The sequence below is a fragment of the Necator americanus genome, chromosome I (genome assembly GCF_031761385.1).
Source record: "Necator americanus strain Aroian chromosome I, whole genome shotgun sequence".
Lineage (NCBI taxonomy): Eukaryota > Metazoa > Nematoda > Chromadorea > Rhabditida > Ancylostomatidae > Necator > Necator americanus.
In genome coordinates this window covers 7897583-7920250 of record NC_087371.1, presented here as the reverse complement: position 1 = coordinate 7920250, position 22668 = coordinate 7897583, and the positions used below count along the sequence as shown (strand labels likewise).

The window sequence follows — 22668 nt, the reverse complement described above, 5'->3', positions numbered from 1 at the left end:
TAGCCTAGATGTAAGTTTCACTGCTCTTGATGGTGCGCCAAAGTGCATTTGAGTGCGTAATAAAAAAGTTGCAATTGACTGCGGGCACCCGAGAAGGTACATCGTTGTAATTGGAGTACTTTGTCCAAGACGATGATATCTTTGAGAGAGCCGACCGGGATAATATGCTTTTGTTCATTGTGCATACGTGTATGGACATAACTGATAACATGTGTATGCAAGAGATAATGAGCTGATATTAACTTTGTACATTTTCTCGTATTGAAACACGAGATCAAACCCGTAGCGTGTACGCCACTGTGAAATACAAAGTTTGCACTATATTATTTGCGGCACTTTTGATCTTTCTGATCTATTTCTGCGCGGTCTAAATCCGCTCTGGTTATTTCTTCGGCTGGTAGCCCACAAGCGGGCGACTCGAGAGGACCAGAGGATTGGCTACAGTGGCAGCTGTTTGATCGGTAAGCCAACTCAATCCAATTTTGGTTGATCGTGGCTGATCGAGGGATCGGTTGACGATTGATCGGCTCCTTTGCCGCGCAGCAAAGGAATCGGCCAGCTGCGAGCAACATTTTGAAGGGGTAAACTGCACATTTTGCTAGGTATAGTAGTACCACTGGACCCGCCACGTAGGTTAGGGCTGTGAGAATCACGGTTGATGCTAATGCTGCAACCGTTATTTTCCAATGTTTGGCTAAGGCGGTGATCATAGGAGTTACATCAGGTATGCTCCAGTCCGAAAACCATTGGGATCTGATCAGAACGTAGTGATCAGATGCTTCAAAGACAGCCGTGTTGAGCCCAATGTGGTAGCTTAGCACGCCTTTGATATCGACATTCTCTGAACAGTCGGTTGTGCATGTTTCTCGGACAATGGCATGATCAAAGGCTAACAAAGTGGTCTTGTTGACATTCATTGGCCCACAATGAATGACGAACTCGAATGTTTTGCAAACAACTGTAACTCTGATGTCCAGTTGTGAACGGCACCTAGTAACTAGTCTAGCTCCATGTTCACAGTTGTAGCAACCTGTGAGATCAATTGTCTGGATTTCGCACTTTTTCTTTGTCACGATTTCTGACGCATTCACCAGTATTTTGGAGTCTAGTGTGAGCACGAATTCTCCTTCCTCAGTTATAGTCATCACACTATCGTCTTCCTTTGTGAGGTTGTAGGAGGGTGTTTCTATTGGTAATGCTGAGGAGTTTCTTAGGTGACTCAAGGACTCTTCTGGACATTGACATCTGTGGGCGTTTTCACAGTGACACCTTATACGATTCGTGCAAGTAGAGAACTGGGTTTGTGCTTGGACTTCATCGCTGCATTCTACTGGCACGACGAATCTGTCCGGTAATATGAAGGCTGCATTTTCGGAGATAGCATACCGCTGATTGATTGCTGTGATCGTTGGTTTTTGTAGGGATATCACAGTGATGTTGACTCTTTCGACGATTTCTGTCATATATGGTCTCATCGACAAAGACTTCTTCGTATTCTTCCCCATTAGGATTACCTCGATCTCGAGTTCGATCGATGCGGTCCAATCTGCACACCTAATCACCTCATAGATTGATCGAGATGTGGGTCGATTTACGACTCTGTAGAACTGACATGCGGGGAGTGGCAATAAGCAACCACATGGTATGCCGCCACAAATCGATATACAACCAGAATAACCTGGGTACCTCTTGTACTTTCTCAGTTCGTGGACAGTTTCGTTAGATGGCATTGTGTGACATTTATTGTCAACGCATGACCCTGCTTGTGCACATCTTTCAACGTGGTATACACGTACTTCAGTCTCTCTTGTGAAGAATTCCAGAACCTTGGAGCAGGTCAACTTTATTGGTTTTTTGGTGACCCTAATGAACCCAAGCGTTTTGTTCGAGTGGTTGATTTGTATGCAAATTTTGGAGGTAAGGCGATTAAATAAGAGTTCCTCATTGTACTGATAGAAGCACTTGCTTTGTTCATTGCAAATGAGGTTCGCTGAGTGCCGCATGTATCCGCGTTGACATGCATTCGCACTTGTTAGAACGGTGGTTAAAATTAGACATATTGCAGTTAGACATGGAAGTGGTGCGGGAACGAACGCGTTAGGGCTATTACTACGATTGTGTCGTGTAGTAATCATAGGTAGTTGTTCCATTGGTACAGCTTTGTTAGCGTGTCTGAGTTTGTACATTGACCAGACTAATATAGCCAGAATTACGGCAAAAATGTAAATCACTACTGCTAGGGTAGCGATTGCTCCTGCAGGCCAACAGTGAGGGTTGCCTAGAAGAGCTTTTGAGAGAAAGTAATGATGATCGCAGAAGTCTGGTCGGTTGCATGTTGTCTCAAGTGTCTCCATGCTGTGGTTGCCTATCATTATTAGTGCAACCTTTACCTGATCGTTGTGAGGGGATATTGGTACTGTGTAAGTGAGGTTTTTCGTGACCTCATTGAACGTTCGGCAATGTTCATCAAAACATAGCTGGAAGGAACCTTTCGGAGGTGAGATATTGATCTTTCCTTTCACGCAGGCTATCTTGGGGACACATTCAGCTAATGTTGGAGATATCATTGACAACATTGCAATAATAGTTAGTGCAAGAGGTGTTCGCGGGATAGTGTACTGAGCACCTTCCAGTCCTAGTTCGTAGTCTCTGATTATTTCATACGCTTCTGTTTTTGAGGCACGAGCTGGAAGTTTTCTCCTTTCTTGGTTAGGTTGATGTTGATCTTTTTGGGTGTTTATTGTTGTGTCCTCTGGGGCACTTCGGATTTCCAGGGGGAAAATTTTGTTCAGAGGACGGTGAATTATTTTTCGGTTCGGTAAAAGTACTTTGGCGGATCTAACCGAACCATCGGCGCTATATATAATTTCCGTGATTCTACCATATGACCAGCACCCTCTCGGTATTAGTTCTTCTTCAATCAAAACAATTTCACCTATTTCTGGGAGTGATCTTGGTAGGTGTCTGGGTTGTTTGAGGTTGATTTTTTGTGTTTCTCTTAATGAGGTCAGATATTCAACATTCCATTTCTCCCAGAATTTATTGGCTATCATTTCTGATGTTTGAAATGCTTCAAGTGCCTGTTTTTCTGTTTGGATGAGATTAGGATCGTAGTCAGGATCGCCCGATACGTTTGCAACTTTGTCGTTCGGAAGCGAGTAGTTGAAATTTCCCTTCAAAAAATCAATGGGCCTCAATGGTATCTCTGCAATATCACTGGAGTTCAGTTTCGTGAGAGGTCTTGTGTTTAGAATCGCCTCAATTCGAGTGATCACGGTGCACATGTCTGCAAAACTCAAGCGTTTGCGCCCTATTGATTTATTAAACGCTTTCTTGGTTAAACCGACTAGTCGTTCCCATGCACCACCCATCCAGGGGGATCCAGGAGGATTGAAGATCCAGTTTATTCGTTGGGATGCACAATACGACATAAGAGATCGACCATTCTCGTTGAGGTCGCAGAACATCTTTGTGATAATGACTTCACCAAGCTTGAAGTTGGTTCCGCAATCTGAGCGGACAATCTCTGGAACTCCTCTGCGCGAGACGAATCTCACGAAACAATTGAGGAATGCTCCTGCCGAAAGATTTTCTACCACTTCTAAGTGTAGTGCTCGAGTTGTAAGGCATGTGTATAAACACACGTACATTTTCTCGAGAGTTTTTGAAGTGAAAGGACCCATGAAGTCACATCCGACATTTTGAAATGGTCTGGACTTTATGACCCTGTCCTTCGGTAGTGGAGGCATGATCGGTGCTCCTAAGGGAAGACCTTGGTGTTTTTTGCAAATGACGCAACCTTTTAGGAATTTCTTGAATACGTAAGAGGGACGTGAAATCCAAAAGCGTTGTCTTGCGATTGAAAGAGTGTGTTCTTTGCCAGAATGACCATTTTTGATGTGAATGTCCTGCACGATCAGCCTGGATAATTCCGAGTCTTCTGGGATATAAATCGGTGACTTTGTGTCATACGGAATTGAGGCATTTTGAAGGCGGGAGTGGTGCCGAATGATTCCGTCTTCGTCGCGAATAATCAGTTTATCATGAAATCGCTTTTTTAGAGCGTCAAGATTAATGCTTCTGTGTTCATGGCTAATTAGAAGGCGTTCCGCGTTGACCATATCTGATGCGGTTATTTCGAACACGTTATCAAATTTGTCGACTTCTGATACTTTTATCGGTGACGAGCGATTTTGATTGGTTTTTGCAACCCAATTTTTCATTGTTTTTGCAGTCTTTGCTAGCACACGTAGCACGTTGTCGATTTTCGAAAAACGCTTGAGATCAATAAGCTGTTCTTGTTGTTTGTTTTCTGACGTGGTTACTTTCAATGTAGTAGTAACCATTGTTTCTATTTCGTCATTCTCATGGACGTCAGATAGTGTGTTTATCGACTTGATAGGCCACTCGCTGCAGTGATTTTCTAGCCAGCGTGGTCCTTTGATCCAGTCGTTCTCGATAATTTCTTGTGCTGTCAGACCTCTCGTTCCAGCATCAGCTGGATTGTTTTCGGTGCTAACATGGAAAAATTTGACCGTAGCACCACGATTATCGAGCTGCTGTTTAATACTAAGTATTTTTGCTCGCTGATTTGCCACGAAAACAGGAACTTTTTTTGAAGATTTGATCCAGTACAAGGCAATTTCACTGTCCGAAACTATGTTCACTTCTTCGATTTTTGCTTGGACAGCTGATAATATGCTGCATCCTAATCTGGCTGCTATAAGGATTCCGAGCAACTCTAATTTTGGGATAGTCTGATGTAACTTTTTGGGGGTCAATCGCGTCCTTCCACAGATCAGGCCGGAAATTGTGCCAGAGGGGACACATTGTAAGTATGAACAAGCTGCGATTGCAATCCTGCTTGCATCTGCGAACAACCAAAGGCGTTTTTGGTCACCTACTCTGGGTGATAGTACGTACCTAGGAATTGATAATGTTGCTAGATCTACTTCTTTACACAATTTGTACCATTCGTCGCATATCTTTTGATCAAGCGGAGTTTTCCAGTCCACTTTTGAATCGAAGATTTCTCGCATCATGGACTTCAGTTTAACCATGAGCGGTCCTGTGAGACCTATTGGGTCGTAAATGGAATTAATTTGGCTCACGACATCTCTCTTAGTTAATTTTTTATTGTGAACAAACTTTGTTCTCACAGTAAAGTTGTCTGTTATAGTATTGTAATCAACTCCTAGTATTTTCATTGATCCAGATTGGAGTTTGTCGGAATATGGAATTCTTGAATTTACTTCTTCAGAATTTGAGATATACTCGCGTAGATTCATCCCTATCTTGCTAAAGAGATACTTTGATTCCTTGTACTTTCTTACAGCTTCAGGAACCGATTCTGCTTGCAAAAGTATATTATCCACATACAAATTTTCGGCAATTTCTGTGGATAGTTCCGAGTTTTGGGATTCCAAGTAGGACAGAATCGCCATGTTTAGTATACTCGGACAAGCTGTAACGCCAAAAGGCAACCTTCTAAATCTATATTCGACGACGTTGTCTTTTGTTGGTGGGTGATTGACATTCCGAAGCCACAAGAATCTGCATAGATCCTTGTGTGCGTCTACCAGTCGAATTTGTGTGAAGGCGGATTCAATGTCACACATTAAGACGATCTTCGTGAACCTTGAGGAGGTAAGAATGTCGTGTATTCTGTTAACGAAGGATTCCCCTTTTCGAATGACGTCGTTCAGGCTGAGGTGGCCTCTTCGTTTAGACGAAGCATCAAAGACTATCCTTAAAGGGACCTTTTTCTGTGGTTTCCATACCCCTGTATGTGGCATATAATATATTCCAGCCGCATAACGGTCTGCTGTGTCGAAGGTCTCTACGATCCCTTCACTGACATATTTGTTCACGAGATCGCAGTACCATTGCTTTTGTTCAGGATTACATAAGAGGATGTTTTGTAAGGATTCTAGCCTTCTTATAGCTACTGAGTAGTTATTTTCCAACTGGATTACATTTTCTTTCAGCGGAAAGGGAGCTGTGATGATGTTGTTTTCAAATGAGATCAATTTCGAGTATTCCTCGAAATATCTTTGAACTTTTTCGTCTCCCTGGGTTTCTTCCGGCATGATACCGAGGCCGTCCAACTCAAACATTTTTTGTAAGAGTTCTTGTTCCGTGTTTTCGGAAATTCCTGTCAGGCTGTGACATACTGTGTTAGCGGTTTCACTTACTTTGCTGATTCCTCGACCATAAATTGTGGGTCCAAAAACCGTTTTTGCTATATGAAAGCCAGATGGTGTTCGGATTCCGTTTGCTGGATCCGTAACTAAATCGTGGTAGTAGTCCAGTCCAACGAGAATGTGTGGATTTTGATGTTCACCACGAAGCTTTGAATTTGCTAGACAGATAGTGTTTGTTTTCAAGAACTCAATATCTTCTGTGTTCAATTTCACTGAAGGGAATCCGTTTGTTATGACTGGTTTGGTCTGTATGGTCATGCAAATTTCTTCTCCGAAAGCAGTTCCTAGTTTTACCGGAACCTTATGACTTTCGAAGCACTCGATATGGCCACCAATTCCGGACATGGTGCAGATTTCGGTCGTGTTCTTGGGTAGACCGAGCTGTTGTGCAAGATTTTCTTCGATTACTGTTTTTTGTGCCCCAGAATCGAAGAAAAATAGCACTTTTTCATATGTCTGTTTTCTGGCATTCCAAATATTGCCTTCAGCAGTCATTAATATTAGTTGTTTGCTAGTTTGACTGTGCTGAATGGAGTTTTCCTTGATCTGTGGGGGTTCCACAGACACCTGAGTGTTTATTGGTTTGAACCTTTGTGGAATATTTCGATTGTTTTCTTCTCTATTTTGCCAGCTGTGTTGCCTTTGCTGGTTTTGGCCAACACGAACAAATTTGGGTTTCGAGCTGTTGTTTTGGCTGAGTTGCTCTGTCTTAAAGCAGAGGCTCATATGGTGTTTTTGTCCGCACTTTAGACAGTCTGATCTTTGACAATCAAAGCTGCTATGATTAGGGGAGCAACATTTCCAACAGCGATTCTGCTCCTTAAGCATCTTGCGGCGAATGCTTTGATCCGTGACCGTTCGGCACTGCATTGATACATGATTGTCCTTATGACAGAACAAGCAGTTACGATTAGTCCTTAAGTTGTCATGATTGGTCTTTGATGGGATGGCCTTGTTGATATGTTTATGGCCAAGTCTGCTTTCGACGTAGGCTTTTGCAGTGATCTCTGTTTTTAAGAGATTCATGAGGTCATCAACTGTTTGCCGGTCTTGTGATTGACTGGCCACTAATACAGATTTTATGATGTCTTCAGGGAATTTAGATAAGATTGTTTCACACCACATTGGGTCGCAGGTTTTCCCTACATGATATCCTGCAGAAATCATTTGGTTGGTCAGCATTCTTATTTGATCAAATGTTGCAGAGCAGATGTCTGCGGAATTGTTTGCCACACTCATACTGACCAATTTTTTGACTATTTGTGATCTATTACACTGGTGATTGGAGTAATTCTCCTGTAAAGTTTTGATCAACCAATTGTAATTTTCAGGAATGAGTTTTATCCCTTTGATGGCTGTTTGCGCTCGACCCTTTAAACTTTCTTTGAGTAGGAGTATCTTTTCCATAATGTCCAGTTCTTCACTGTTATGGACAAGGGCTTCAAAAATGGCCCAGTATTCTGGGAAGTCGTCAGAATTCCCGTAAAATTTTGGTAGTGTGGCTTGTGGAGGTTTTATTGACCTCAGCGTCCTTTTGGCTGTGCCACTATTGCATGTGGATGCTGAATTTGATGTGTCTTGCGAGCAAGATGGCATTGTGGTGTCTCTCACGCAATTTTCGTTTGTATTATCAATTTCACCATCCCCTTCTTCGTTTTCTTCATTGTTGACATTATTGTCTCTTTGGGGCTTTAGGGACATGTATCCCAGTTTGATTTCCATATTTTCGCGCATATTTTTTGTTTCATCAAGGCGCGCTGTTAGCATGAATGTTAGGTCGTTTGCTTCAGCTATCGCAGATTGTAGCTGCGATTCTTCCTCTATTTGTTCAATTTCAATCATCAAATCCTTCCTTTCGGACTTGTTTTTGCAGTTTTTATACTCATCTCTAACCTCGTTATATAATTCTTGGAGGTTTTCTCTTGCTTCTTTTATTTGCCTTATGCTACTTTGTAAAAGTGCTGTGGCTGATCTGCATTTCTGATAAGTTTCCTCATCTATTGCTGAGTACTCAACCTGTTTAGTGTATTCCCTGTAACGGGATACTAAAGTTTTTAGCGTCGTTGCGCTGAGAACTATTGGTGTTCTGTGAAAATGCAGTGCCATTTCTTTCTTTATGCACGTGCAAATGCGATAAACTTCGCTTGACCTTCTGTAGCTTTTGACAGAGGTCTGATCAACTGTTTCTTGACAGTGATCTGCGTTCCAGTTACGTTTGTAAGGGAACGACTTTTTGCCCAATTACTGGGATGAATCTGATGCGATTCACGGTCTTTGGTTTGACCGTATAAGTTGCTCAATGATCTAGTCTCTTTCTCCTGGCCTCAAAGATGTTACTCTTTGACGCGGGAGAGTAATGGCTTGTTTTAGCCGATGCACCAAACTGTGTGAGTGGGTGACTAGAGACTTTAGGGTATTTTATAACCCTATTTGAACAGACCAAAAAGAGGTGGTTCAGTGGAATGTCTTTATTATGTGAGTACAGGTGAGTAGAACAATGTCAGCAATAGAGTTGGATGAAAAGGTGGGCAGAGCGTAGTCTGCCGCACTCTTTGACCGTACAAGTCGTAATGCCTAGCATAACCATGACCGCGAACGGTCCTTTATACCACGCCCCTTATACATCATCGGGGTCGATGATAACTCTTGTGCCTGGAGAAGTTTTCTTGCTATGAATTTTCCTTTCATTTTCTGTTTATAACATCTGCTTTTGTAAAACAATCACATAGCGAAAAGAAAACATGCACTTCTCGCGTAGAATGCCGAACTATTTTATTTCTTCGTTGATTTGCATTAGTGATAATTGTTTTTCCTGCCAATGCTGTCTTGGAATGAAAGAATGGCCGTCGAATGCAGATTTATTGATTGAACGGTGGCGTTGACAGTATCTGTCGCCGTATTGAACCTAACTTTGTGGTGATTAGTGGCCGGTGAAACCTCTTCCTTTGTCCAATCCGTATTTTCCCGCAATTGCTTCCATGATGATGCACTACAGTAATCCGTTCATAATTAGAATCCGATGTTCATGTGACCTGGATGTAGTCGGGTCAAGGCAACCGGAAGCTAAGTGGAGTTGAGTGGTTGCGCCTGGGGATGGGCGGTGTAGCGTAACGGTTAGGATCAAGAGATACCGTGAGTCGTAGATCGTCGCTGTAATTCGCGACGATCACTCCTTAATTCCAACCGTTAGGTCCACCGCGCTGCTCCGAGCGCAGGCGCTAACGCAACTGCACTGAGCCGCACGTCGTTTTTACCCGACCGACTACACGTGAGTCCGTAGTATGGAAATGCTGAAGATGACGGAGACGAAAATCTTCTTGGGTACTGCTTCTTAGAGTGTCGTTTTGATGAGAATGTAACGACAAGCTCCGATTGTGCGACATTGTTGCGAATTTGTAAGAGTATGAATGTGTTGATTTTGGTCATAAACGACGTCCGTTTCTTTTCTAGTGATCGCCCAACCCGAATGGCAATGGACGAGATTTTTCATTTCGAGGACCAAGAATTTGTCAGCGATGTTGTTGTGCTCAGGTAAGATGAAGTTTGCATGATGTGGAAGTTGTGCTCTTCTGCTATTATTCCGGACTTCTACTTGTATCGGATAATAGATTATGTGTACAAGGTTGGTTCCGCTCATCTCTCCCTACATCTTTTTAAGCAGACGGCTTCGGAATGCGGTCCCTTACTACATCCCCTGTTGCAGCGCGCCACCCTTGCGCCCTGCCCCTGCCTGCGATTTGTCGAAAATCCATTCGGACGCCCCGACGGGCAATTCATTTCATTCGACAAACCGCACGCCGGGGCGGGGTGCAAGAGTGGCGCATTGTAATGGAGGACATAGTAAATAAACGGTTTCCGAAGGCTGCTTACAGTGATGTAGGGAGAGATGAGCGGAACCAACCTTGTATACATAATCTACTACCCGATACATGGTCGGGTCAAAACGACATGATTCACGAGTGTAGTTGCGAGGCTTTGCGTACGCGCTCAAAACGCCCATTAGTCGTTCGTCACGGCTATCGTGCAGCCTCCTATCTTCTTTTCATCAGCGTCGCCACAGTAGATGGTATAATCTCCGACACTGACGACGGGCTGGACTCTGACGCGTGTTTCCTGTAGTGCAGTGAACGGCATACAGAGATATCCCAGAAGGTCCGGCAGGGCGGCTTGTTGAAGTTCGCTCTACAATATACGGTAGTTCAGCGTCTGCCAGCGAGCGGGTGAACAATCAGTGAATTGGCGACTGCTCTCTTTCCCGTCGGCTGGGGGCGCGTACGCTTACTCTCGCATACATGATACTTTGTTAGATGCTTCTTAGAAAAATTCGAGCAGCGCCGTTTTTCAGGACAATCAAGGTGAACTCAGCGTGATCGCCCTCATAATTGCGATCACTCTATGATCTACTTTAGCGATTTCTTCTGCGAAGCTTTGCGTGGACGTGATTCTCTGCGTTTCTTTGGAGTGAACATGGGAGAGAAAAATGCATGGAGAACAAGTTTTGTGCCATGGCTACAGAGGATGAATCTTGTCACATACAACGCTCCAATTGATATAAAACAGCTTATTGATAGTGTGTAAGTGTTTTGTCGATTTAGGTGAGTAAAACAATAGTTATATAGAGAGCATGAAGCTTTTTATTGAAGGAGTAAATCTTGCCGTCATGCCACTAAGCAATACAATTACGAGAAAGATGGTGGACGCACACAAATTCACCTCAACAAAAGGACTCATTTACGTTGTATAAAGTACGTCCTTTCCGTATTCTCGTCTGTTCCCATTATTGCACATTCTTTATTGATCTTTACACATTTGACATTGGGAATGTATAAGGTGCCAGCCTGAAGGTCTGGCTGAAGCCGGACTTCAGGCTTTTTTTGCTGTTCGCTTCGCTCGCCTTCATCGATCAATGAGAAATAACAGTAGCGACATTTTTGTAAATCTTTTAGATTTGTAGCGGTTTGAATCGAGGTGATAATTGCAGCGATACGAAGTGCTAGCAAAGTTTCTCCATCGATCCTAACCGGTATCGGAGGAGATGGTGATTCGAATCGAGGTGGGACCATTGGTAACTGCAGTGATAGGAAGTGCTAGCAAGGTTCCTTCACCGATCCTAACCGGTACGCACTACCGCACCGCTTCGTGCGCGGCCGCTTACGCAACTGGACCGTGCTTCATCTCGTTTTGATCCGACCATACATAGTGACAATTACAATTAGTGACAATTACTGCAGTATTTAACATATAACGGCAGAGTCGGTACGCCTTGTAACTTCCTCCAACTGTCTCCCGTTAGCAAAAATCCACTGCTGAAGGCGACGCCGAAAGGCTTTTATTACGCGCCTTAGCGTATCCTGCGCAGTGCCACTTATTTCGGGACAAACGGCAGCATTAAATTCATCAATTGTATCTAGACAAATGGCAAAAACCTTTCAGGTACAGATCGGCGATCATCACTGTTCCACTCCACTGAGCCTCCGTGATAAATCCAGTTTGAAATAAAGGCTTCAACGCTCGTATTTTGCGTCTGTACAGACCACCGCTCCGTGGCATATTAATTGCCTGATTCTCATCCATCCATCGATGTGCCCATGCGAAGCATTTGTACGCGCTTTTAGTCAGAGTTGTCAACCACTATTTAAGGACAAGTTTGGTAGCGATTTCTTGCTATTAAATTTTTCTATTCGAGCAAACGCTACGCCAGAGATGCTAGACAATTCTTTATATTTTACATTCCACTAGAAAGGTATTGTAAGATGGAATTGTAGGAACTAATAGGGAATCATAGAATTAGTTTCACTTTCTGGTAGGAGATAATCAGTGCGCAATTCACAACATTACATAGGTTCAAATTGAGGAAATAGTGGTCAATCCAACTGTAGACGAAAAGTTTGGTAGCGATTTCTTGCTATTAAATTTGTCTATTCGAGCAAAAGTTACGCCAGAGATGCTAGTCAATTCTTTATATTTTACATTCCACTATGGTTCACATCATTAGCTTATTTCATTGTTTTGTTTTAGAATTCTGCAAGAACTAAATGGGAAGCGAAGAAATCCTCAGTACAAATCCATCTCTTTGCGTTCAATGTTATACGACAAGTACGACGCCAGCATGTTTGTTCATCGTAATCTCAAATTGGATCGTGAAGAACATGCTAGAGTGGATCATTTTCTTTTGATAGTGTACTTTCATAGCATGGTTTATGAACTCTGTTTTCAGACTTTTGTTGACGAAGTAAGCTCTCCGAGCAAAGAAGAGACTAGTTTTTTGAATGGTAATTTTTACAGAATAACAGTATTATCTCGTTGTCCAACTTTTTTCACTCCATATAGGGTGTATTCATCATTATCGAAGAGCATTGGAATCGAGACATTTGCAAGGGGGTATATCAGCAACTTGAATTCCTATACGCCCGGAATTTACGTGTTGCTTCCCGTCGATAATAGCGGGACTCGTCCACTACATTACTGCAAAGTGTGGAACATCTTGAATACTTGAAGACCGTGACTTATTCTTGCCATTTACATGCTCTTTGATACGAATGTATAACAGTCCTTATTTTCCCAGCATACTCGTGGCCACATTTCGTGCAAGGAATCAGTTTAATCAATATGTCAATACAGTTTGGTGTTGTACAGATGGTTGTTCAATCGATTCCGAATAAGGTGAAGTTTTAGATTGTTCGCTGGTATTTCCGCAACCGAAACGGAGCTATCTATGCCTGCTCCTCTCAGAACCGTCTAATGGCAGTGACCACTGCATCGGTGATGTTAAGTATTGACTATTGACCAAACTGTATTGACATATTGATTAAACTGATTCCTTGTACGGAGTGTGGCCACGAGTATGTTGGGGAAACAAGGACTGTTATACATTCGTATCAAAGCGCATGTAAATGGCAAGAATAAGTCACGGTCTTCAACTAGTCTTCAAGCACAAAGACATCTTTTCCATGGTGGTGAGTCCTAGCTATCGTGTTCAAACATCTCGGTACAGTCTTGTTATAGACGCCAAGACTTGTCATGCGGGACTTGTGAACCACAGCTTTCTTCCTTTGAAATGGATAACCAGAGCGAATGTGAACTAAGATGTTCCTATTACTAGGCTTGCAATACCATTTCGTTAAGTTCGAAATGCTGGACTTTAGAAAAAAGAAAGCCAATTGCTCTTTAGTTTCCCCTAGTGAGTTTGATCTGTTCGGAGTGCTCTGTTCGGAGTTAGTGTTCATCGAGTAATTTCTTCGAGATTAGAACTAGAAACATGATTTACAAGACAGATTTTCCAACTTTGGACACCAAAGAAATAGCTAACGTGAAAAAAAGTTCCTGCTCCACTGCTAAACTTTCGAGTTTTTTCCCAGACCTCCTGAGGATATGACACTTGGGGCACGCCTTGAGAAGCCTTGAGAATCATCATTCGGGAATGTCAAAAAAAAAAAAAAATCAACAGAAATAGGTTCTGTTTCTTAGTCTTCTTTGTCGAACTTCTTGAATGCTTAACAGTCGGATTGGAATTTGAAGTATATGTAGTGAGTAGTATATTTGTATAGTGAATTCGATTGTTCTAAACAATACTTCTCAGGTCCACTGCCTAACAGCTTACCTCCGCCATCCTACAATTTTTCGGTGTATAATCCTTACGAAGATACGTACTATGAGCCTGGTAGTGCAGTTAACATGTCGAACGAAGTTGCAGCAAATTGGAATCATGACTACGGAGGTGAGACGAAAACCAGGATTTTCTTTTTTTGGAATTTCTTCACAGTCAAATGTATTTAGGAACATGCGTCTCCTCGCCATCGAGTGTTTGTTCTTCCGCTTTATTCATTCGCGTTTGAATACATAGGAAACTATTTTTTTAAACTATTTCCTCGCAACTTATTAACGATTCCTGTGTTTCAGAGCTTGGACATCAAACCCGACTGCAGTCAATGCCCTGACACCCCTAATGAATTCGCTCCAAGTCTATCTTTCCAATGTGTGCCTCCTAGCTTCAATTATTTTCAATGTTCTAGTATAACTTGTAACCTGCGTAATGTCATCTTTTCAGCGCTGCCGTCTGTCACGAGTTTCACGGAAGAGTTCACTGATTACTGCGGAAACAGCTCTCGGTTCCAAGAGATCATCCTTTATCAAAGCCAGGAAGCTAATTTTGGAGACGAGAGATACGATGTGAAAGATGTAGAAATAGGATCTGAACAACTGAATTCCCATAGTACGCTAAAAAGCAGCGAAATGATGCCGAAGGATGCAAAACTAGAAACAAGTAAGTAAGCTGACTACTCACTGCTTTTCACAAAAAAAAAAGTTTCTTCAAGGAATATTTATGAATTTCAGCGAAGAATTATAAGTGGTCAACATTTCAGAAGCTTTCGCTTTCGATCTTCACAACTCATAGCTAAGTAGATACATCATTCGTTTGGATTAGTAGGGTTTTAGTGACTGCAAGTACTTCATCGGGGACGTTCCAAATCAAAACATCAACAACAACTGATTTGATGAATCCATCCCTTTAGTTTCTTTTACATCTGAGTTACAAAATAAAATCTGTTTCTCCTTTTATTTAAGCTTTTCAGACCCTTTGCCGGAAGCAACAGTTTCCTCTCATTCGAACACAATACACCCGTTTCAGTCGTATTCACCACCTTTCGCTGCAAACATTACTCAACAGAGTTTTCCGGTTAGAAGATCACATTTTCCTTTTATCGTATCATTTTCATATATACGTTGTAAAGTTTTCACATTAAGGATGATATTGTAGCGGAAGTTGCTGTTTTCATAGGATATCCTCGTTCCCTTGAGAAACACGAAATTCGTCTCGGCAGGCTGGTGGGACTTGCCACTTTGTGTTTAATGAATTGCTCAGTAATGTTATCTATTTCGGATGAAAGTACTAGATCGATTCTTGGTGCTCGGATCGACTACTCTCAAAGATCTAAAGAACGTTATTGATTGCACGTCAGATTATCAAGTGTTTGATGACGTATCGGATCGTCCATTGACAAATGAGGACTTCTGCAAGGTTCGCGACATTTTTTGCCTTTTATTTAATCGGAAACTCTTAAATGCTTCGCAGAATCGGTTTCCTTCATCGTATTTCTTCATTCACGATACATTTTACATCGATCTGGAGCCGGAAGGAGCACAAGATATAACTGTGTAGGCTGTTCGTGATGGTGATAAATAGTTACGGGTTTTACAGCAAAATCGATCCACGTGATTTTTAGAGAGGTTCGACGTTGGGCTTCAGAGCGAAAAATTGCTGAAATAAAGGTGGCGGATATGAATACAACCAGGTGGTTCTGAACCTGTCTCTTAAATTCCCGATATATTTACTACTTTGTCAGAATTGTGGATGTAACGTGTCGTTTTGGTGCGCCATATCTTTATAATCACGTTGGAGCATGCGAACATCTTGTCGTTATCACCAGAGCTGCTTTGCGGTCAGCAATACATGAGCTGATTTTTGTCTCTTTCATAATTGCGGACTCATATGTGTACTTCATCTGACATTTCAGAGATGTTAACCATCCTTCTGGTCCATATCCGGTGCCGATATACGAACGCAATTTCCGTCGAATAGCATGTGCTGGCTGCAAGGAGGAGACAGCTGAGTGAGCGCTTTTTGCAGCAGAGATGGTTCTTAGCGCTACCATAGTCTTATTCAATGTAATTGTAGATGGATTGTGTGGGAACATGAGTGTATGCCGAGTTTCACACAATTTTTATGTGGTTCGTGCTACAAGGAGTTCAATTTTGACAAGTCTGGAAGAAAGCTTTTTTATTTCAAGGCTGCACCGTACTATGATCGGCGCAGTCGGAGAGCGGGGGTAAGTTTGAGTCCTGTATCTGAACAAGAATCTGTTAGTAGAAGTGTAAGCTTTGGAACGGTTATGGGTAATACTAGTACAGGTTACTGTTAGACGTGCATTCTATACAAACACAAAAATTCATATAAGAATACGACAAAACATTTATCGGAGTAATTTTATCAGTTGCACAGCGGCGACAAAATTTATCGCTACTGTCTTAATGTGTTTATTGAGAAGCCATAATGTTTCGAATTTCTCCAGGAGATTTAGATAGAACAAATTTCGTGTAAATCCGTGAAGTTGAAGCACTTCAACTGAGGTCATTGTCATTCATAATACTATGTCACTTTCGTCATAATTGTAGCCTATTTATTTCCATTGATCGTCTCTCCTTCCGATTACGTGCGCTCATTTTGCCTCATTCATACATCACAATCCCTCCCTTCTTTTTGTCCTTCGATTTCCGTAGCTGTGCCTCGACCTAAACGTCGCGTTCGGCGATAGCTGAGCGGAGCATGGATGGCCCAAGATTGTCGCAGGAGCTCTTCTCCTAATTTGACGGCGGCAGTAATTACGTGGAGCGCGGTGCTGTAGGCAGATCAACGATTTTTGTGGGCATCTCTCACCCGGGACTCACAAGTCTTTAAACACACAAGGACTAGCTGATCTAAACCGTACAAGTTTTACTTGTCTCTGAGGAATGGAATCGCTTTGCGGGGGGAGAAGGGTTGCTTCGTCGGACAAGCTGTGAAACAGCGTCATCAGCGTGATGTTCCTTACTCATATGTTTCCAGGATTTGTGGAAGCTGTTTCGCGTTTTCATTGCCACACTTGCGAACTACGTAACGAACACTACAGTGCATTGAAAAAAAGTTATACCGAACACAAAACACCCGGAAATTTCTCACCCACGCTTTAGCCTACAGTACTCATCAGTCAGGAATTTTGTTTCTTACATCGAAACAAGGAATATCGAAATGGCGGGATGGAGACGGATGCGCGTGCTCTATCATGCAACAGGTGAACGGTCAAAGACCTCATACTATGACAGCTTGAGCAATCCAGTTTCTTCATGGACACATTACGTAGTCGGCTACGGGCATTCGTGAAGAGGTGATGGTCCAGACTTCCGTTAAAAACATAAGAATAGAGGATTAGGAATAGACTGCACGTATGGTGAAGTCTTACGTCAGGACGTCAGAAAGTTTTCGAACCTCCTCGAGGAATCCTCGACTTCTTCAGTGATCTGATTGTTCAATTTGTTTTGCATGAGTTGCTCTCCCTTATTTATGTGCTATTCATTTTATTATTATTATTATTTTATTTTAAAGGCACCTCGAAATTGAAGATGCAAAGATCTCTGCAAGAAAAAACAGGGTTAGGTGTTTAGATTACGAGTAGAGGAAAATGAGCATGGACAAAGATAAAGTTTCTGGCGCATCAATCCAATTGGGATGCGTCAACGCGTTTTACTGCAATTCGTAATCGTTGAGGTTTTGAAACCTATACAATGACTTACGGGCGCCAGCCGATGATCAAGTCAGTGTTTTTATCCCCTCAGACAAGTCTGGTAATTTATTGATCCCGGAGGGATGAAAGGCTTGGTGTGCACCAGGGCGGTTTCGGATCATCGACCGTGGTTACAACGGACCTATGACCAACTGCGCTACACCCGTTTCCTTCGGGCGGATGAAAGCGAATGGATTGAATGGTGGGGGGACCGACACGCATTCAGAGGTGGCTTGTTATAAGGCGCTTCGTAGGAAATCTGAACACCGTTTCCCACGCCGTTTTTGAGGACGATTAGTGTGAGTTGAGCATAGCCACGCTCATACTTGTTATCTACATCCTTAACCATTTTTTTCGCAGAGAGATTTCAACATTATCAATTTTGTGGTATGCTGCCCTTAAAGGCATCACCCCGTGAATCTGAGGTGGTACGGATTTCAGGTGGAGTATTCGTATACGGGATAGTAGATTATGGAGAGGGGGGTGATTCCGTCCATTTCTTCCTAATTGCTATAGAAAACGGCCCGCTAGACGCGGCGCATGCACAAGGCTGGCACGGTCCAATCGAACTCCTTGTAGAAAATAGTGCGCCGGAATGCCCGAAGCCGTATCTTCCGGGCCGTTTTTTACGGTAATTATTAAGAAATGGACGGGATCACCCCTCTCTCTATAATCTACGATCCCGTGTACGAATACTCCACCTAAAATCCGTACCACCTCAGATTCATGGAGTGATGCCTTTAAGCTAGCGAAGCAAGTAACCCTTACTGGTTACTCATTTTTGAAAGTAAGGTATATTAAAAATTAACATTTGGAGAAATCATTCTTTGTGAGATGTTTTGAGCTATTTCTTGAGAGCTCATAGCTTCTGGACTCCCTTATTACTAGTTACTTTCACTGTTAACAGTACTTACTTAGGGTCAGTTCCAATAGTTCCTTATATCCCGAATGTTTCTTCGATGTGGGAAGCTTCGAGTATTTCTTTTCTTATACATGCGAGTTGACACCCAGTAGCAAATAAAAAAAAGCAGTTGTTTTGCTTAGAATTCGATGCGATGTAGATTTGACGGTTTCTTTTAGCAATGATTGTTCAAAATATTTATTTAGAAGGGTCCCGTATACACGTTTTTGTCTGACTTTATTTTGTTTGGACCTTGAACTCACCCCTTTCTCTGCGTAATTTTTATGCCCTAGTGGTTGGTTTTGGTTTTCACATAAGTGGAAATGGTTGTATTAGGTTACCTTGGCGATGAACGACCAAGCTCTCGCAGTTTGCTTTTTTAACCGCTTCTGCAGCGCCACCTCACCTGGAATGGAAGGTGCTGAGGAGGTAGATCGATATCATATCTAACCTGACACTACGCTTCATTACCCGCTATTTAAAGCTATTTATAGGCTTGCCGTAACAAAATTTCATCGATTTCATGTACCAACTTGGCAAATGAGTGTTCTCATGTAAACCAAAGTTAACTCCTCTTCTAGAAAGATCTTCACACTCGCCCAACCTAGCGCAGTTTTTTTTATTTTTGTTAATTTTTTAAAACAATTTCTAGAGAAGCATTCGTACTTCGTACGTTTATCCCATCTTATTCTTTCATTCCCAGAGTTCGCGAATGTCTTCTAGAAGCCTTAGAAAAGGGTCTCCCTTCTTTTTCCTTTCGACTCATATTCTCATTTTTTGACGCGTTTCCATTCGTTACGATAACTTATGCTTGCATTTCTGTTGTATTGGGACCCTACTTTATGGCTTTCAAGCACATTCTTTCTCTCCTTTCTGTATATACACAGAGATACTTCTTGAGGTGAAAGTTCGTATGCCCGACTACTTGAAGACAAACTGCAAACGTGTTAGTAGTTGCCTGAAAATTTTGCTTTTGCAGTCTAGTTTCACCATTATGAGAAACACTTCGAAGCAGGAAACTGAGGATTCAAAGTGTCATCTTCCTCCTTCATAACTTTGACTGAAGATGCTCAAGTTTTTGCTTTTTTTCCTTATCAGTGACTGGATGTGGAGGAGGGGTTTGAGGATTTTCTGAAGGATATGGGCCCAATTTTCACAACTTTACCTGATACCAGAGACCTAATAACACCCCTTCCCCATGCTTACGTGCTACCTTTTTTTCGCTTCGATGCTATTTACAGCACACCGTAGAATTCTATGATTGATAGAAATCTATGACTAATAGACTTTATACCTCCACCTGCAAATTGCACAGTAGAAACGGAATGGTAAGCTATGCAATATGTATAGCTACACCTTTGTGTTTTAGTCGATTTCAAAGAGCGCAGCATCAAGATATTTGCTAAGAATTTGAATAATTTGTATTTCCGGTATCGTGAAGGTCACCATTATTTCTGCACGGTCGATGTTTCGACAAGGATGTGCCGGTATAGTCGGGTCAAAACGACATGAAGTTCGGTGCAGTTGCGATCACTTGATCGTAACCGCTACGCTTCACCGCACCGCTCTGGAAGCAACCGCTTACGCAACTGCACCGAGCTTCATGTCGTTTTAACCCGACAATACATGGCTTTGTGTTCACTAAACTTTTACGATTTTTACTTCATGTCAATCATGCTCGACGCGTCTCAATTGGATTTATCAACGCCAAGCACATTATTTATTAATTTCAAAAAGTAGCTTTTTGTTCCTGTTTTTATCATCAGAGGTTAAATGTAGGAAGGTAAGGAGAAAATGGTGCTCTTCAGAACAGTAAGCAATTACCCAATAATGTGAACCAGTGTTTTTTTTTTCTGAAATTACCCTCTCCCCACCTACTTCTTTCTTTTTGAAACTTTCTCGTTTGCCCACTGACGTCCTTACTGCTTTTGAATTTGTTATTTTTTCCCGCAACATGTGCATCTTCGTACTTCTGTCCTTTTCATCGCCTAAGAGCTGAAGCGCAGTGCTCAGTTTAGACGCGACAAAAATCCGTGTTAACATGGCTGATCGCATACAACAATATGAAAGGATGATGAGATATATTCAACATCGAGAACGAGTGAGTATTGTATTAATAATACTTAATACTGTTTGAGTTAAGTATGTTGTCCAGAAAATTGGACACAAATTTATAGTTGGTAATTGACTTCTTCGTTGATGTTCTTTCACATTTCCCCCCAACCCAAATGGAGAAATGCTGATGCGTCATGCGTGAAATCGGAGAACAACCTGGCTCTGCGCACGCTTCACAACGCGTGACATGATGATACAGCATATGCATCAATCAGAACCCTTCGATATGTCATTTTTGTTCAGAAACAAAACAAAAACCAAGTGCGACGAGTCAGAATTCGATGGGACTCGCTGCGTACGTTTCCCGCCTCGTTGGCGTACTCCGACTGAGTCATCCTGGTTATACGACTTTGTCTTTTTGATATGATAGAGGTGCCAATACATGTCATCCTGAAGCGAGTTTTGTCCAACTCTGAAATAAAAATACATCACGAGATATAGTGGGAGCAAAATGACATGAAGCTCGGTGCAGTTGCGTAAGCAGCTGCGGTCGAAGCGGCACGGTTGAGCTATCGGCTGGGATCCAGGTGGAACCATCGTTTAAAATGCAGCGATGAGTGGTGCCTAAGAGAGTTCCTTTATATCTTGACCGTTATTCTCCACCGCATCTCTTCGGCCACTTAGGCAATTACAACAAGCTTCATGTCGTTTTGATCCGACTATGCCACTAATTATTTTGTTGTTTTTTTTTTATTAGTTGATAGATAACGGATTGTTGTTATTCACTGCTGTAGCGGATCATGAGTAAAATGTTGTACTAATTTCTGCAAGGAAACTTCCGGTAAACCTACACATGTTCTTTCTCCCTCGACTACTATTCTACGTATGGCTAGAAACTGCAAATCCATTTTTAAGGTATTGGATATGCAAAGTACGGTGAAACAAGAAATCCAACGAAGTCGATCGACCCCACCGAAGAGAAATCTGCGAAAGGAGGCTGGTATTAACGTCAAATTTATGCTCTTTATTATTTTTGCAGTCAGTTGTAAAGTTATCCAATGATGTCATATCCCTCGTCAAAGGGCAGGGAAGGAAAAAGTACTTTATGTATTGTAGGATCCTTTCACATCATTCATTTTATTTCACATAAGAAGATGAAACAGGATCTTCTCTAATGTATTGAACTTCAAGGAAAAGAACCTCTTGCTGTTGTAAATTCTCGCAAATTTCTAGTTTTTTCTACTCCTAGGGAAAGTTTTGGTGCAATTATTAATTATAAGCTGACATTTTTGTCAGATTCTACATTTTAATGTAAGTTCCGATAGCTTATAAATTTGTTAACTATAATTAAATTGAAAGATTTTTTCAGGCAGAAGCGAAACGTCGTATTGACCTCGAAAATCAACGACTCATGCGATCACTAATGTCCATAGCGACGCGTCCTAATGGGCCCACTACTACGAAATAAATGTACGTTGAGTTCTACAAAAATGACTCTGAAGAAATAGTAAAGTGCAGTAACGACAATGATAGATATATGAAATAAAAACCGCCCTGCAATTCACGAATGAGTTCCTGAAGGGGGACCTTTCTTGTTTTGATTGCAGTCAGCGTAAAACGTTTTGTACTACGAACCGTTCTTGGCGAAGACGTGGACAGCACTCTCTATAGGATCCGCAGAACTTTCCGAACTTCTTTTTCTTCACTTTTTAATGTTTTTTTTTTCTTTTTTTCGTATACTAGTCTAAGAATAAGACTACGCAACTTAGAAAGATGATTTTCCTTTTATCGTTTGTTTTGCTTTCAGGTTGTGTGGATTTAAAGGTATCACCCCACGAATCTGGAGTGGTGTGGATGTCCGGCGGAGGATTCGTATACGGGATCGTAGATTATGGAGGAGGAGGGTGATTCCGTTCATTTCTTCCTAATTGACGTAGAAAACGGCCCGAAAGATACGGTCTGTTCCAGCGCACTATTTTCTACAAGGAGTTCGACTGGAGCGCGTCAGCCTTGTGCGGCGCATCTTCCGGGCCGTTTTTTTTTACGGCAATTAGGAAGAAATGGACGGAATCACACCCGTCTCCATAGTCTCCCATCTCGTATACGAATACTCCACCTGAAATCTGCACCACCTCAGATTCGTGGGGTGATGCCTTTAATTCGTGCCCCATTTTTTCGAGTAATTCCACAC

At 42.1% G+C, this 22668-nt stretch overlaps 2 protein-coding genes across 6 annotated transcripts; one reads left to right on the top strand and one right to left on the bottom strand.

Annotated features, from left to right (window-relative positions):
- Positions 1-323: 323 nt before the first annotated feature.
- On the bottom strand, positions 324-8309 carry RB195_004833 (uncharacterized protein; the record flags this gene model as incomplete). 2 transcript variants are annotated; one of them, XM_064182863.1, is made up of 1 exon in its annotated part: positions 324-8309. In XM_064182863.1, the coding sequence occupies one exon, from the start codon at positions 8307-8309 to the stop codon at positions 324-326; it is 7986 nt and encodes a 2661-aa protein (XP_064034130.1). The 2 variants fall into 2 exon arrangements, with proteins under 2 accessions (XP_064034130.1, XP_064034131.1); XM_064182864.1 differs by having other exon boundaries at positions 324-8045.
- Positions 8310-9606: 1297 nt separating this feature from the next.
- Positions 9607-21945, top strand: RB195_004832 (uncharacterized protein; the record flags this gene model as incomplete). 4 transcript variants are annotated; one of them, XM_064182861.1, is made up of 22 exons in its annotated part: positions 9719-9734; positions 10549-10558; positions 10613-10777; positions 10847-10948; positions 12222-12360; positions 12421-12475; positions 13783-13920; positions 13980-14005; positions 14103-14178; positions 14251-14466; positions 14777-14880; positions 14949-15029; positions 15142-15222; positions 15277-15359; positions 15428-15496; positions 15548-15643; positions 15719-15749; positions 15784-15814; positions 15880-15932; positions 15992-16030; positions 21393-21477; positions 21851-21945. In XM_064182861.1, 22 exons carry the CDS (start codon positions 9719-9721, stop codon positions 21943-21945), a joined length of 1791 nt encoding a protein of 596 aa, XP_064034128.1. The 4 variants fall into 4 exon arrangements, with proteins under 4 accessions (XP_064034126.1, XP_064034127.1, XP_064034128.1 ...); XM_064182862.1 differs by lacking the exon at positions 10549-10558 and having other exon boundaries at positions 9607-9734; XM_064182859.1 differs by lacking the exon at positions 10549-10558 and having other exon boundaries at positions 9607-9734; positions 15719-15814; positions 15880-16030.
- Between the last annotated feature and the right edge of the window lie 723 nt (positions 21946-22668).